This window comes from Brienomyrus brachyistius, chromosome 4 (genome assembly GCF_023856365.1).
Source record: "Brienomyrus brachyistius isolate T26 chromosome 4, BBRACH_0.4, whole genome shotgun sequence".
NCBI classification, from domain to species: domain Eukaryota; kingdom Metazoa; phylum Chordata; class Actinopteri; order Osteoglossiformes; family Mormyridae; genus Brienomyrus; species Brienomyrus brachyistius.
The window spans coordinates 11,290,362-11,305,572 of NC_064536.1; the positions used below are offsets into that span (position 1 = coordinate 11,290,362).

Sequence of the window (15,211 nt, forward strand, 5' to 3'; positions counted from 1 at the left end):
CAGTTGCAAATGATTACTATGTGCAAAACAGATCAGGTGGAAAAAGTAAACAGTGTAAATAGTAAGATCCATGGTGGGGGGAAAAAGGTAGTGCAGGGTTTGAGAGTTAGGCGTGGTGATAGTGTTGTGGGAGAAGCTGGTCCTGAGCCTGCTGGTACAAGACTTCAGGCTCCTGTGATGGGAGGTGAGCAAACAGTCCGTGGTTGGGGTGTTGAGGGATCTCCCATAATACAGCGGGCCCGTCATAGACATTGTGTATGACAGCGATGGCCAGTAGCAGGGCAGCGATGATGTGTTGGGCAGGTTTCACCACCTGTTGCAGATCCTTCCTGTCACCTCTGGAGCAGCTGCCAGTTCATACCATAATACATTTGGTCAGGATGCCATCAGTAGTGCATCTGGAGAAGTTCACCAGGATCTGAGGAGACAGATGGACTTCCTCAGAAAATTATGGCACTGCTGCCCCTTTTTAACCAGGCTGGAAGAATTAAGGCACAAAGTCCGATCCTCAGAGATGTGGACACCAAGGAATTTAAAGTTGGACACATGCTCTAGCTCAGTACCATCAATGTGAATGGCTACGTGTCTGCTGCTTTTGTCCTTCTGGTAATCCACAATAAGTTCTTTGATCTTCTTGGTGTTGAGGGCAAGGTAATTTGTTGGTACACCATGTTGCCAGATGTTGGACTTCCACCCTGTAGGCGGCTTCGTCGTCAATGCTCATCAGTCCTACCACCGTGTTGTCATCTGCAAATTTGATTTTGGTATTTGAGCCACGTACAGGAACACAGTCACAGGTGAAAAGGGTGTCGAAGTGAGCTGAGCACATAGTCCTATGGGATGTCAGTGTTCAGGGTCGGAGTGCGGTGAGGCTGTTTAAAAGACTGGGATCTGTTGGTCAGAAAGTCATGTGTCCAATTGCAGAGGGAGCTGCTGATGCTCAAGTCCTTGAGTTTGTTAATATGATCCAAGGGGATGGCAGTACTAAATGTGGAGCTAAAATCAACGAATAACATTCTGACATAGGATTTGTTCTTGCCCAAGTGGGTCAGGGCAGGGGGAAGAGCTGTGGATGCAGCATCCTCTGTCGACCTGTTGGATGGTAGGCAAACTAGTAGGGAACTAGTGTAGAAGGTCGACTGTACTTGAGGTGAGTCAAAACCAGTCTTACAAAGCACTTGGTGATGATGAGGGTGAGTGCTACTGGGTGAGCATCATTCAGGCACCCTGGAGCAGAAAGCTGAGGCACGGGTACAATGGATGTGGTTTTGTAGCACATCGGAACAACACTGTGACAGGGCCAGTGACAGGTTGGAGATGTCATTAAAGACCTTACACAGTTGTCCAGCCCGGGGATGCCATCAGAGACAGCTGCTTTGCGTACATTCACTCTATTGACTTGAACGTCAGAGATGGAATGTCTGAGGGGCTGCTCATCTGGGAGCAGGGCAGCTTTGATGCCTGGTGTTTTATTGCCCCGATCAAAACGAGCATAGAAGTTGTTGAGCTCATCAGGAAGGGAGCCATCAAAGGTTGTGGGGGTTGTGCCCACCCTTCTGTAATCAGGGATGGTCCGGATGCCTTGCCGCATGCATCTGGGGGCGGAGTTTGTTTTTGTTTAGCCACTCCCGATGCCCTTTTACAGGTTGGACTTGGATAAACTGTAGGCCTCTGCAGCTGCAGATCTGGAGTGTCACACGCCCTCAGCAGTAGTCTGACCTCCGTGTTCACCCAAGACTTCTGGCTAGGGAAGGTCTTGATCTTTTTGCGGGTTGTAATGTTGTTGACACACGTTGATATATTCCAGAAGAGAAGACGTGTAAGTTTCCAAGTGAGAGTCCAAAGTGGCATGTGTGGCAAACGAGCTCCAATCAGTATGCTGAAACTGCAGCTGTTGTGCTGGGTCTTCTTCTTCTGGCCAGACTTTCACAGTCCTTACTGAAGGTTTGTCCCAGGAGGGGAAGAAAAATGACTTTTCAACAATATTTATGTACACATGGTCCAAAATATTGTCTCCTCTTGTAGTGCAGGATCCATTTTGATGGAACTATGGAGTACATTTTTACGGTTGGAGCGATTGAAGTTACCCGCAACATTCATTCATTCATTCATTTTCCAAACCGCTTATCCTATTGGGTCGCGGTGGGTCCGGAGCCTATCCCGGAAGCAATGGGCACGAGGCAGGGAACAACCCAGGATGGGGGGCCAGCCCATCGCAGGGCACACTCACACACCATTCACTCACACATGCACACCTATGGGCAATTTAGCGACTCCAATTAGCCTCAGCATGTTTTTGGACTGTGGGGGGAAACCGGAGTACCCGGAGGAAACCCCACGACGACATGGGGAGAACATGCAAACTCCACACACATGTGACCCATGCGGAGACTCGAACCCGGGTCCCAGAGGTGTGAGGCAACAGGGCTAACCACTGCACCACCATGCCGCCCCCTTACCCGCAACAATAAAAAGCTAATAGCAGCATGCAGTCCTTTCATTGCTAGCTTAGCGTTAGCATCCAAAGGTACATAAATGCCAGTGATAACAGTAAATGTAAATTCTGTTGGCAAGAAAAGGGCCTAGACTTACTCATCAGGTATTCTAGACTAACAGAGCAACAACTCTCAATTACGACAGTGTCCATACACCAAGCATTATTTACATAAATGGACAGACAGCCAGCTTCAGTCTTACCTGAGTCCTCCATTGTTCTTTTGGCCCTGAATGCAATGCGCCCCTCTGGCTCGATGATGCTGTCCATGATACAGTTATTCAGGCATGTTTCTGTGAAAACCATGATTTACCAATCTGCAGTCCATTTGTGCGAGATGATCTGAAGCCGCAGTTTATCCAGTTTGTTTGCCACAGGCTGAACGTTGGCAAGGAATATGCTGGTATAGGGGTAGCTGGTGCAGGGTTAGCTTTAGCCTCGCTTCCCTCGCCTTTGTTTACGGTTGTGTCACTGATGCCACTGGACTCTCACTGTCGAGGAAGCCGGTTTGCTAGACCATGATGTTCTAGCTAGCTTGATAAGTAGTTTAAGACTTTCTAAAGTGTAATTTGTGCAGAGAGAATGAATGTCCAATAGTTCTTGATTGCTAAACAATATATACACATAGCTGTAGCAAGGGGGAAAAAAAGTGAAAATAGTAAACAGATTACTACTAATTAGCAAAAAAGGGAGAGACGCAGAGCCCCTCATTGCGCAAGGGCCGCCATCTTGGTTCTAACCAGCTACGTCATATAAAATGCAATTTCATTTCATTTATTGATCTTGAGAAAATCTATTTTTAATCAAAATCAAACCTTAATCCCATTTACTTGCCAGACTAAGGTTTTATGGTTGATAAATGGTCTCCGCAGTGCCATGATTTATGCCTTTATTACAGCTGTCTTTATTGATTTTATTAATATATATTCTAGTTGTGTAGTCTTTAATTTTTCATTTATATTGGAGACTTCGCTCCTGGATCTCTGGGGTCTCTCTAGATCAAGCTGATAATGTTGATGGTATCTGACGATGAAGTTTCGAATCTGATGGAAGAATTCCCAAGATAATTATACAACACATTCAGCATTGATTCAGGAGCCAAGTTTCTGCTACTGAACTTTAGTGAATTGCTTAGTTAACCATCGCTTGGTCTCAAGACGAAAGATTAGAGTGCATCCAAACTCTTTATACAATCTGATTAGTTATGTGACAGAACTGTTGATAAATAAGTAAACTTTGCTCCTCTGTTGTCATTTTCCTTAACAATCACCAGCATGATGATCTTCATCAAACAACTGTCAGATATCACGAAATGTTGTGCAGCGAAATAAACAGTAACCCTTTAAAGCGGGGAACACTGCCTGCTCCTGATCTGTTTTGCTGTGTTTTATCACTCTGTGATCTGCTATTCATGCCTTTCTGGTTCGGTAGGTGTGAGGCTGCATGAGCACTGCAGGAGAGGCTGGATTTCCTGGGAAGAGTGGGTTTGGCCTTAAGATGGGACCTGTGTGGGCTTTTTACACTTTAGTGATTCTTAGGGGCAGGCTGACCCCCCCACCCCCACACAGCAAAGCTCGCCTTTTTCTTTGTCCGTCCCTGAAGGCTCCCGCTCTGTCCCTGTGTGTGCCTGTGTCAAAGGCCCCTTTGTTTCAGGGTCAGGCTCAGCTTCTTTCAGGTTGGCATTGCGAGGATGGTGTCAGGCCTGCCGTTGCATACAACTCGAGAATTGGGGCTTTAAACCGCTCAGCCTTGGCTCTGTAGCCACTACAAGGGGCAGCTTTTCATAAATGATTGTGCTTTATAATTGTTTGCTTGGCGAAAGATCCTTCCTCAAATATCAAAAGAAATAATCTGTGCATTATTGTATGCATTATTGTAAAGTAACAACTGATTATGTAATTTGATTCTTTGGCTTAAACTTTTTGAATGTATAAGAATTTGAAGTACTCGCACTGGGAAAAGGTTACTGCAAACACTGGTGTCCTTTTCTCCCAAGCGCAGAAAAGTTTCAGCCAGCCTTCCCTAATAGAGCTGCAGGGTTCAGTGCTGCTATGGCAACCGAGCACATGATGAGGTGTATTGGATTGCGTAGGGAAGAGTGCGCTGAGGCATAGTTGGAAAATGCAGTCTGCCCTGTGCTAATGTGATAGGGTCCCCCTTGTCTTTCTCAAGTCCTCCGATGGGTTGACTGGTGAAGTTTATACAACTTTCCTACTCTGTTTCAAGGTAAGAAATAGTATTTCCTTCAGTACTCTCTGTTACTTTAAGTTTTTTATTAAGGTCAAGCGTGTTTGAGAGAATTAACACTGATCAGTGCATTTGACCAATTTGTGGCATGCAGAAGTGTACTACAGAGCGCAGTGATAGTATTCATAGTGGTGTGTAGCATGGTTATAGTATTTACAGTGCTGAGCAGTGTAAAAGCTTTGTTTAAAAGGAAAAAAAAATTGATTTAGTCACATTGAAAGGCATCAAAATGCTAAGGAGGACAGTTAAGGTCATCCGGCAGATGGTATTTTGTTAGCAGTCCCTGGGGTTTTTATGAGAACATGAGGCCAAAATAGACACCTGCTGTTAAACGGATAGGAACGGAGAAGTTATGGGCATTTCATGTAAATTTTGTAGTGGTTTAGTGCTGGCATGGTGTTTGTATTTATGGGTGCAAGAGCAGGATTTCAGGCTTAAATCACTATGTCATACTTAAACAGTCCAGGTGGTCCCTTGGGAACAGGCTAATCTCAAAGTCATTATTGTGATACGGACAGATCAAAACACCATTATGTCTAAATGCATGCAAGTCCCAAGTGGAGTAAAGTATGCATTACCTGCATATATGCATAATTAAGTTTTTTTTTGTTAAGTGATTAATTTATTACTCTAATAAGTATAACACATACTGTATAAAGCGAACAAGTAAATACATGCGTATTGTGTGTGATATGCACTGTGCAACACACACCACTCATACATATACATCAATATGCTGTGTATTGTGCCAGTTTAAGTGATTTGAAAATGAATAACATAGCCACCTATACTGATAACAGAATTACGAGATGATTTGCATGGGGAATGCCTTGGTAACCCCTTTTAGCTTAATAATACCCATCCGAAATCACATTTAATTAAAATGGATTTTTGTATCATGCAGAGTTCATTAGCAGTACAGTGTAATTAGTATTGATGCCGTGTAGGAGATTTAGTAGGGCAGGAATTCTCAGCTGACCACAAGATCGGGGGCTGACAGGTATGTGTGTGTAGGTAAATGATGGCCGTCGGCAGGACGTGTGCCAACACTGGTATCCCAGGATGTTTGACATCGGCCTTGTGTGTGCGGGGAGATCAGCAAGTTGGCAGAAAGAACCAGCGAGCACAGCAGGGCCTGAGGCAGAGCTGAAAACCACCGAAACGAGTGAAAACTCACCATTGGCAGACGTCGGAGTGCTTGCGTAAAAGATAGACTTAAGTAAATTCAGACTTAAGCAAGATGTCTGAGATGCATAGAATTTACAGAAACGCTAACAGAGAAAGGTAGCACGGGCCGGCAAGGAAAATTTACACTTATCTTCTCATGTATTTAATATGTGTTCTTTGTACATATTACTAATATATTTTTGGATTATGTGTTTTTTGCTATAAGGTGACTTCAGTGTTATGGGAAGGTAAATCCAACTTGCGTAAGACTTTGTGGAATGGATTACTTGTGTCAGTAAAGAACTGACTGTACAGGTGAATAGGAATTATTTACTTTCACGTATCCCGTCTTGCACTCCTCTGAGATATACAGACACATACCAGTGAGAGGGAAGCTTGGGGTCTGAGTACAGGGTCAGGCTATTTCTCCGCTGCCCCTGGAGCAGTTTTCCGGGTGTTAAGGACATTTGTGATGTGCCCGGTGGTAATACCACTGCTCAACCTTTCGTGGGATTTGAAGCGATGAACTTCCCATCACGGGAACAGTGGCCAAGCCCTCGGAGCGAATAATTATGTTACGAGCATAGAAAACATTGAGGCATTTGAAAATCATTGGAAGCTCGTGCATTCTTGTAATTGTCTGAATCGTCGAGCTTGTGAGCTTCGCCCAGAGTCATTTCCGTATGATGGGGAATTACTCGGCCTACTGAAGAGTGCCTGGAGGAAGCACCTGTGCAGGGCACAGCACTTTGGCTGAATAGGAAGCTCTCTACAAGCATGTTAGTGAAGAAAATAGTTCATGTCTTCATTCCTATAATATTGGTAAGATCAGAAATGATATCCTGTTTTGGAATGTAAGTCCTGGTCTTACTGTCTTTGCAATATATCTTCTGAAAGAGGAGATCATGAGGTGACTGAGACCACGATACAGAATACTGTGGTTACTCTGTTTCATTTTGTGCATCCCTTCTTATATAAGCCATTGACCATCAGGAGTGCTTAGTATCATCAGTGGACTTTGCGAATCAGTATTACAAACAGTTTTATTGAGGTGACATTATTGCTTCCAGTTCAATAATAAGTTCGTACCTTAGTCCATCGAGGTTCTTGTCCCTACAGTGGTTATTTGGAGGTGTGGATTCATAATCTTGCGGTGCCAAGTTCCCTTCACATCACAACACTGAGCTCTGAGTTTTTGTAACTTTTTCGATATATATATTTTTTTGTTTTACTTCGGCGAATATGTGAAAATGGGATGCATTGTGTTATTTGTCACTAAGTATCTTGGTCTTGTTTATCATGTGCACTGTTAAGAATCCTGTTATGGAGCACATTTCATTTGTATATTGAAATGGTTTGGGGGGGGGGGGTCTAATTTAGATGGCAAACTAACCAGTACTGTTGTTGTTGTTGTTGTTGTTATTATTATTATTATTAGAACAATTGGATCTCCTACAGAGGATCATTGTATTTAATCAGTAAATATTCATTTGTCACCTATTAGTTCCTTTTTGACAGGGTGATTTTATCTGACATGGAGAAGAAAAGGCTGGTATAGAGAAATGGCAATGTGGGAGCAGAGCAGGAGCAGGACTGGGCTGCCAGTGGGTTAGGAAGCCGCCTCGTTTTTAGGCCTGTTTAAGGATTCGGAAACGGCGCTGCTTTAAATGCATAACTATTAAATATGAGCAGCTGTTGTTCAGGGTGAATGTGTGCGCAGGTCAGGCTGTATCACTTTCCCAGGGCAGCGTGTGAGCTTCCGGACACAGGGCCAGACAGCCTGTCTCTCTGACGCTGGCACTCGCTGCAGGATAGTGTAGCATTGCTAAGGCCCACCCACCAAGACACTAAAGCGATGTCTGCTCTCTTTGCTCATGGACAGAATGATTGAAGAGCGTGGACACAGCAGGGAAACCATGGCAGAGAGAAGACAGCTGTTTGCCGATATGAGTAAGTGCTGAAGGGCTCGCTCCTCTGATGGCTGACACACCCCGCAGTGGGACAGTCTCTGCCGCTCCTTCACACCCTTTGCTGGTTCTCTTACCCTCCCGAAACATCTAACACAGCTATTAATATAGGTGCCATAACACAGGAATTCTTGTTTTTAAAGTGACATCAGTCATTATTCAGTATCAAAATAAGACGTATACATTGCCTTCTTTTCTTTACAAATCATGAAACCGTTGGGGTAATTACTGCTCTTTGTAATTGTGTTGGGTAAATGTAACGCATCCAAAATAAAACACTGCGTTAATACACATAACAACTGAAAGTGCACTGCAGTCAACAAGAAAGTATAAATTAGCTGATGGCTCAGGATTTAGCTTCAGCTGAAGTTAGTTTGGTATACACGAAGCCAGCAAGGCCTGTGACTCACATTTTTTTTTTTTATCCGTCAAATACTCTCTCCTAACCTGTGAGTCTGGTCACATCCACTCATCTTCTGACTCCACACTGGCGGAGCAGATAGCCAAAACTCTAAGGATGCACCGGTATTGTATTCAGTCTATTATCCTGATTTAAATATCTTCCGTTTTAACTCTTATTAACAGGGGCTCAAGACTTGGATCGCATTCGATTATCGACTTACAGAACCGCATGCAAGCTAAGATTTGTGCAGAAGAAATGCAGTTGTAAGTATTTTGCGAATGGCGGAGGAGAAATCGGGATAAAGATGGGGAGAGACAGAAAACTAAAAAAGAACTGGCAACATGGAGAGAAGGATGTGAGAAATGTGAAGAGGGAATGGGAACAGGGACAGAGAGAGAAAGATGGGAAGAGGGGATGTGGATGGAGGGACAGGAACATATAGTGAGAAATGGGAAGAGGGGATGTGGACAGATGGACAGTAACAGATGGGAATGTGGATGGAGGGACAGGGACATTGGGATAGGGAGAGATGGGAAGAGGGGATGTGGAGAGAAGGGCAGGGACAGAAAGGCAGGGACAGATGGGGAGAGGGAATGTGGATGGAGGGACAGGAAAATATAGTGAGAAATGGGAAGAGGGGATGTGGACAGAAGGGAAGGGACAGGAGTACAGTAACAGATGGGGAGAGGGAATGTGGATGGAGGGACATTGGGACAGTGTGAGATGGGAAGAGGGAATGTGGAGAGAAGGGCAGGGACAGAAAGGCAGGGACAGATGGGGAGAGGGAATGAGGATGGAGGGACAGGAAAATATAGTGAGAAATGGGAAGAGGGGATGTGGACAGAAGGGAAGGGACAGGAGTAGAGTAACAGATGGGGAGAGGGAATGTGGATGGAGGGACATTGGGACAGTGTGAGATGGGAAGAGGGAATGTGGACAGATGGACAGTAACAGATGGGGAGAGGGAATGTGGATGGAGGGACAGGAAAATATAGTGAGAAATGGGAATAGGGGATGTGGACAGATTTTCAGGGATAGATGGACAGTAGCATATGTGAAGATGGAATGTGGACAGAGGGACAGGGACATAGGGACAGTGAGAGATGAGAAGAGGGAATGTGGACAGAGGGACTGAGAGTGAGGAGATTGTATGACACAGACAATGAGAGACCATGAACTAGACACATCCACATGGCTAACACCTAATTGTTCATTATATTAATTAGGTTCAATTAAATAATCTGATTACAAGCCGTTTATCCACTGGATGCTGGGTGATTCCATAACATAAATAGCTGGAGCCGTACTATGTCATTTGCTATGAGATGCAATCAGTGTGTACATTATAAAAAATCTGCATTAAAAAAGATCAACGCTCTGCCCCAATCACATTATTCATGATGAGTGAAACGAAGATGAAACAGATAGAAATCTCAAAAGATAACTAGTTATAGCACCAAAGTTAGATTAATCTGTTTGGCAATAATTTGTCCATGCATTAGAGATTTTAAGTCTACCAATCACGTTGGACCTGGTTCTCAAACAGCAAGCTGTAGATCTTTAACAACCGGACTTATGGATTCTTGCCAATGACAAAGCCATTTGCCTTTAATAGAGATGGCTAACTTCGTCATGCATTCAGTAGTAATTCTCAATCACTCCCTTCAACTTTGCAACAGGAAATGAGGTGGTCAGAATAGACATCACTATTTTAAGGGAGTGTTAAGAATGTACTGAACAGCCTGAGGAACAATGTCATAAGTTAGAATCCTATTTCTCCCACTACATTTTCCGTAGATAGTAAATGCCTGCTTATAAAAATTTTGCTTTTGTATGCCACAAAATTTCTTATATTTGATAGAACTGAATACAATTCATTCTTTTGGGGAAAAAATTGTTTGAAAGTCTTCACTCCAATGCCAAAAATGCAGGATATCATAAGAAACAAGAATCTCTTTAACGATCATAAACCTTTACGAAATTAGCCTTAAGTACTAATTTGAAATTATTTACTATCTATGTCGACTTGATCTGCTCTGTGCTGTGCCTTTTGTTTATTATTGGTTAGTCAGCTTTTAAATAAGCCATACATTTGGTTTATAGCCAAATCTGTCGTAGGGATATAGCCTCATGGAGTAGGGGCCACCCTTAAGATCGGGGCTCCAATCCCACCTATGCACTCCTGGTGCTGTGGTTTCTCGTACAGACTGTTTGTATAAATGTGCACCTAGCAGTTGACTGCCATCCCATCCAAGATATGTCCTGCCTTGTGCTATGCAAGACTGTTCTAGATAAGCAGACAGGAAGGAAGCAAGGAAGTGAGGATGGAAGGAAGGAAGGAAGGAAGGAAGGAAGGATGGATGGATAATTCTGTAGTATCTTTTTATTACTATTGGAATGAATATAAAGTATAATATAAATAGTATAAATATAAAATATAGCATTTAATTATATCCAATCTGGTATCCATGATATGTTTAAGCTGAAGCCGATTTTGTTTTCCAGCTAATAACTTACAATGAGTATTTACTGTTGTTGTAATACTAAAATACTGTCGTTTTAGCCTCTAATTTCCACAAATCTCCACCAAATTCTAGTGCATCTAGTAGACATCTGGAATGTCATAGAGGCCTTCAGAGAGAATGGTCTCAACAACATGGACCTCAACACTCAGTTCACTGTGGCTCGGCTGGAAGCAATACTGTCCACCATCTTCTATCAGCTGAACAAACGCCTGCCAACCACCCATCAAATCAATGTAGAGCAGTCCATCAGCCTGCTCCTCAACTTCCTGCTGGCCGCTTACGATCCGTAAGTCCCGCTCTCTCACTTCCTCTATAACACGTAAGGCAAATGAAATACAATACATAAATATCATGTTCTATATGTGTATAGGTTTTTGTGATCAACCACTCAGTATGCTGTACTTTGTTTGTATGTATGTATGTATGTATGTATGTATGTATGTATGTATGTATGTGTGTGTGTGTGTGTGTGTGTGTGTGTGTGTGTGTGTATGTGTGTGTTTGTGTAATACAAGATGCTGTCTAAATTGCCTATAATATGTGTGTATATGCTCTGATGAACTGATGTCCGGTTCAGGGTGTACCCTGTGCTATATATACCCAGTTATCTGTGGAAGAAAGCTGTTCAGCAAAGCTATTAGGAATACTGCAGTATGTTCGCTGTTTACTATAAACAAAATACATCCTGATTTAAACACGTTTTTATTTCCCAGTACGATTAAGCAGGACTATGTCATTTTGATATTTGAAATTCTGGATTTTGTTTACGTATTCCTTAAAAAGACCGACATCGCAAGACAGTGCGCTTATTGCTGATTGGTTAATTTCATAGGCAATTACGGAAGAGTGCTATGAATGTTTGGAGACAAAAGCAAGGTACACTGTTTGGATAATATTAACATAGAGTCACCCCAGAGTACAGTTATTGTAATGTTACAGAGGCAGTTATCGGCTGGTTAGTACATATTCCGGGATAATTTTATAGCTAATCATTCCCCAAAAGATTTTATGCAATTACACATTTATCGGAAATGTATGCATGTATAGACTAAATGACCCTGGATTTTTTTCATTGTTTTCCTATATTAATAGCTGTCAGAGCAAGTCAGCAGATCAGACCATTCAGGACAAAGCTGTCCTTTGAACCGCACAGCCATTAACGGTTCAAAGTCATTAATCTGTCTGCCTTTTGACTCTGAGGGCCAGGTTGTGCACCATGGAGTGACAGTGGAACATCAGTGAAAGATCATCCCCTATCCAATGGGACCTTTATAAGCACCTTTTAGTTACAGGGACACTTTTGGAGAGACATTTTGTGTCTGTGAAATAAACTAAGATCTCCTTTCATCTTACTAGGCATTATATCATTTGGCTGGGCTTTTAACTAAATATAATTTTTTTTCTCGCATTCACTTTTATTTTATTGTATCTTATTTCACATGGCAAAGTGCATTCTGTGGTGAAAAGACATTGCTGAATTATGTTATGGCAAGTCGGAGTTCTTCTCATCGATATATTTTTCTGCAATAATTTTAAACAAATGTATTCAGCTGACTTCATGATGTCATGAAATGTAAGTGTGTTTGTAATTGTAATTGTCTTGAATTGCTTTCCCCACATAACTACTTTCAAATCCGGACTGTGTATAGCAGCTGGAATAAAACTGTAGGGACGCAGCGACTCTTAATGACGCTGCCCTTGTTTTTGCTGTGTTTTCTTCTAGGGAAGGCCATGGGAAAATCTCTGTCTTTGTCGTCAAGATGGCCTTGGCAACAATTTGTGGAGGAAAGATGATGGACAAATTAAGATGTAAGTGAGACCCAAGAGGACGGGCTGGCCTGTAAATGTTACATTCCTTAAAGCTACAGCCAACTTTTTCCCTAATTAGTCTAATGAAAAGGGTAGCTCTTTGTCAGCAATCTGAGAACTCTGCACTATTTCCTTCATTTTATCGAAGGAAGGTAATTTCGCAAGATGCTAACGGTGCCACAGGTGAAAACAGCACAGAAATGGTATTCACAGAATACACGCAGTTCTGCCTGTCAGAGTTATTTTTTAAAAGCAGTGTCTTTTTTTGAGGGTCAGTCCTCTCCGGCTTGGACCTTTTGTGACCCTTCTGATCTAGCAGGGGTTCCTGCAGGAATAAAACGTCCACCACCTTTTGTCTGTTCATTGCCCAAAGCGACCCAGCGGTCCGGCTGCCTGGCTCCTGCTTTGGGAACTGCCTGCGTGATTAAAGACACTCTGAATAAAAAATTAATGAGGCATCAGAACTCAGCATGAACAGACTTGCTGGCAGAGAGCCAAGGCCACTTCCTAATAAGGTCAAGACCTGGCAGCAAAAAGATGGCTACGCTAACCTAAACTTCTGTTTAACATCTATTCAGATGTTATGAGCGGCAGTTTTCATGATCGCAAGTTATTTTCACGTTGCCTTTCCAGATATTTTTTCACAGATATCTGACTCTAGTGGTATAATGGTTTACGCCAAGTTTGACCAGTTCCTGAAAGAAGTCCTCAAACTGCCCACCGCCGTGTTTGAAGGCCCCTCGTTCGGCTACACTGAGCAGGCTGCAAGATCCTGCTTTGCACAACAGGTAGAGTCACAGCTCATTGATCCTGGGTCATTTCCTGATGACACTGTGGCTTAGAAAACCCACCTTTCCTCCCTTTAAGTAGCTATGGTTTTGTGTTCCTGCATCCGCCTTGCAGCACTCAGAAGTATTTTGGGTGGCTGGTTTTAATTGCTGGTTGTTCTATTGCCTGATACCCCAAGGTCCTTCGAAGGACGAAAGAATTAATGTTCATGCCATCTGCAGGAGTGTATTTTCCCACAGAAGATGAAGCAAAGCGCTCCATGTATTTTAATCTACTTAGATATGGCTTCATTATAGTCTTTGAGTCGGGGGGATATTTATCATGAGGAACTGTGAGATCTTTATAGACACAAGTAAAGCATCTAGCCACAGAAAGACTATGTTCACCTTTGGGTACTAAGCAGTGGTGGAGATTTCAGGTCCAGAAAGTACAAATCCAGACCAGGATTTTGTTTCAACCAGTCACAAGTACTGAACTGGTTGGTTGAAACGAAATCCAGGACTGGATTTGTACTTTCTGGACCTAAAATCTCCACCTCTGGCACTTATACTAGACAGGCTGTTCTTCAGCCAATCTGTGAAGCACAACTGCAGCCCCTGTTGGCCTGGACGTGCCATTGCAGCACTTTGTCACATGATGATGATGTTGGTGGTCTTTCAAATGATCTTTGGAGTTGATAATGAAAATTACTCATAGACTCCCCCCCCCAAACTGACAAAACTGCCCGAAATAATGCTAAAGGCTATCAAGGCTAAAGAATAATTTCTGTTCCGCATTAATGGTTGTGTGTAGTGTGGTGAATGATTGTGGCATGTAAATTTTATTTAGCTTTTTTTTTTCTTTTTTTGAGAAGTAACAATAAATATGACTAAAAAGATTATTTAAAAAATTAAACAGGAATGGGCAATATCCAATGGGTATATGTAACCTATATCCTTTTTGAATTTCCTGTTTTAAGAAAACGGTCTCTCTGAACACCTTCCTGGACACGCTGATGTCGGACCCCCCTCCCCAGTGCCTGGTGTGGCTGCCGCTGATGCACCGTCTAGCTAATGTGGAGAACGGTACGCTGGCCTGCCTTCCGACAGCTAAAAATCTATATGTGTGTGTGTGTCTATATATATATATATATATATATATATATATATATATATATATATATATATATATATATATATATATATTTATATATATATATATATATATATATATATATATATATATATATATATAATATAGTATGTGTGTGTGTGTGTGTGTCTATATATATATATATATATATATATATATATATATATATATATATATATATATATATATATATATATATAATATAGTATGTGTGTGTGTGTGTGAGAGAGAGAGAGAGAGAGAGAGTGACAATCGGAGAATGGGACTTTTAATGGTTTGAGAAATATATTTTTTCACCATTTTGCCATAGCACAATATGTTGGGGAAGTATTGCATTCTGGTAAATGGCTCTCCTGTCCCCTTTCCACTTGCAGACATCCTGTGAACATGCCCTGTCATTACCCATGTATGGTCTAAATGTACGTTAAGAATGGTTAGCCAGAGAGTACCCATCTACTGCAGATACACTTTAGCTTATTAATTCAGTGGTGATGATTGGTTCACACACCGTGACCGTACTCTCATATTATTTATGTCCATTTTGTCGCAGAATCTTGAAGCAGTGCAGAAACTTAATGATTAATTAAAACGAATATGGATATGCTGAGATCTGTTATGTAATTAACTCATCACTATGTGTTCATCAGTTTGGAAACATTAACCAATCATACTTCTCTCT

General features: G+C 42.2%; 1 protein-coding gene across 21 annotated transcripts in view; it reads left to right on the forward strand.

Annotated features, from left to right (window-relative positions):
- Positions 1 to 15,211, forward strand: part of dtna (dystrobrevin, alpha) — a 54,047-nt gene that overhangs the window by 8,591 nt on the left and 30,245 nt on the right. For all 21 annotated transcript variants that reach the window (XR_007397620.1, XR_007397618.1, XR_007397619.1 and 18 more), the window contains exons 2-7: positions 7,791 to 7,858; positions 8,461 to 8,541; positions 10,876 to 11,089; positions 12,527 to 12,612; positions 13,246 to 13,400; positions 14,360 to 14,465. Coding sequence is in view for 15 of the 21 variants with exons in the window: in XM_049011381.1 (XP_048867338.1) it covers positions 7,791 to 7,858; positions 8,461 to 8,541; positions 10,876 to 11,089; positions 12,527 to 12,612; positions 13,246 to 13,400; positions 14,360 to 14,465 (710 nt within the window). In the remaining 6 variants the exon portion in view is untranslated. The remainder of the gene's footprint in view (positions 1 to 7,790; positions 7,859 to 8,460; positions 8,542 to 10,875; positions 11,090 to 12,526; positions 12,613 to 13,245; positions 13,401 to 14,359; positions 14,466 to 15,211) is intronic.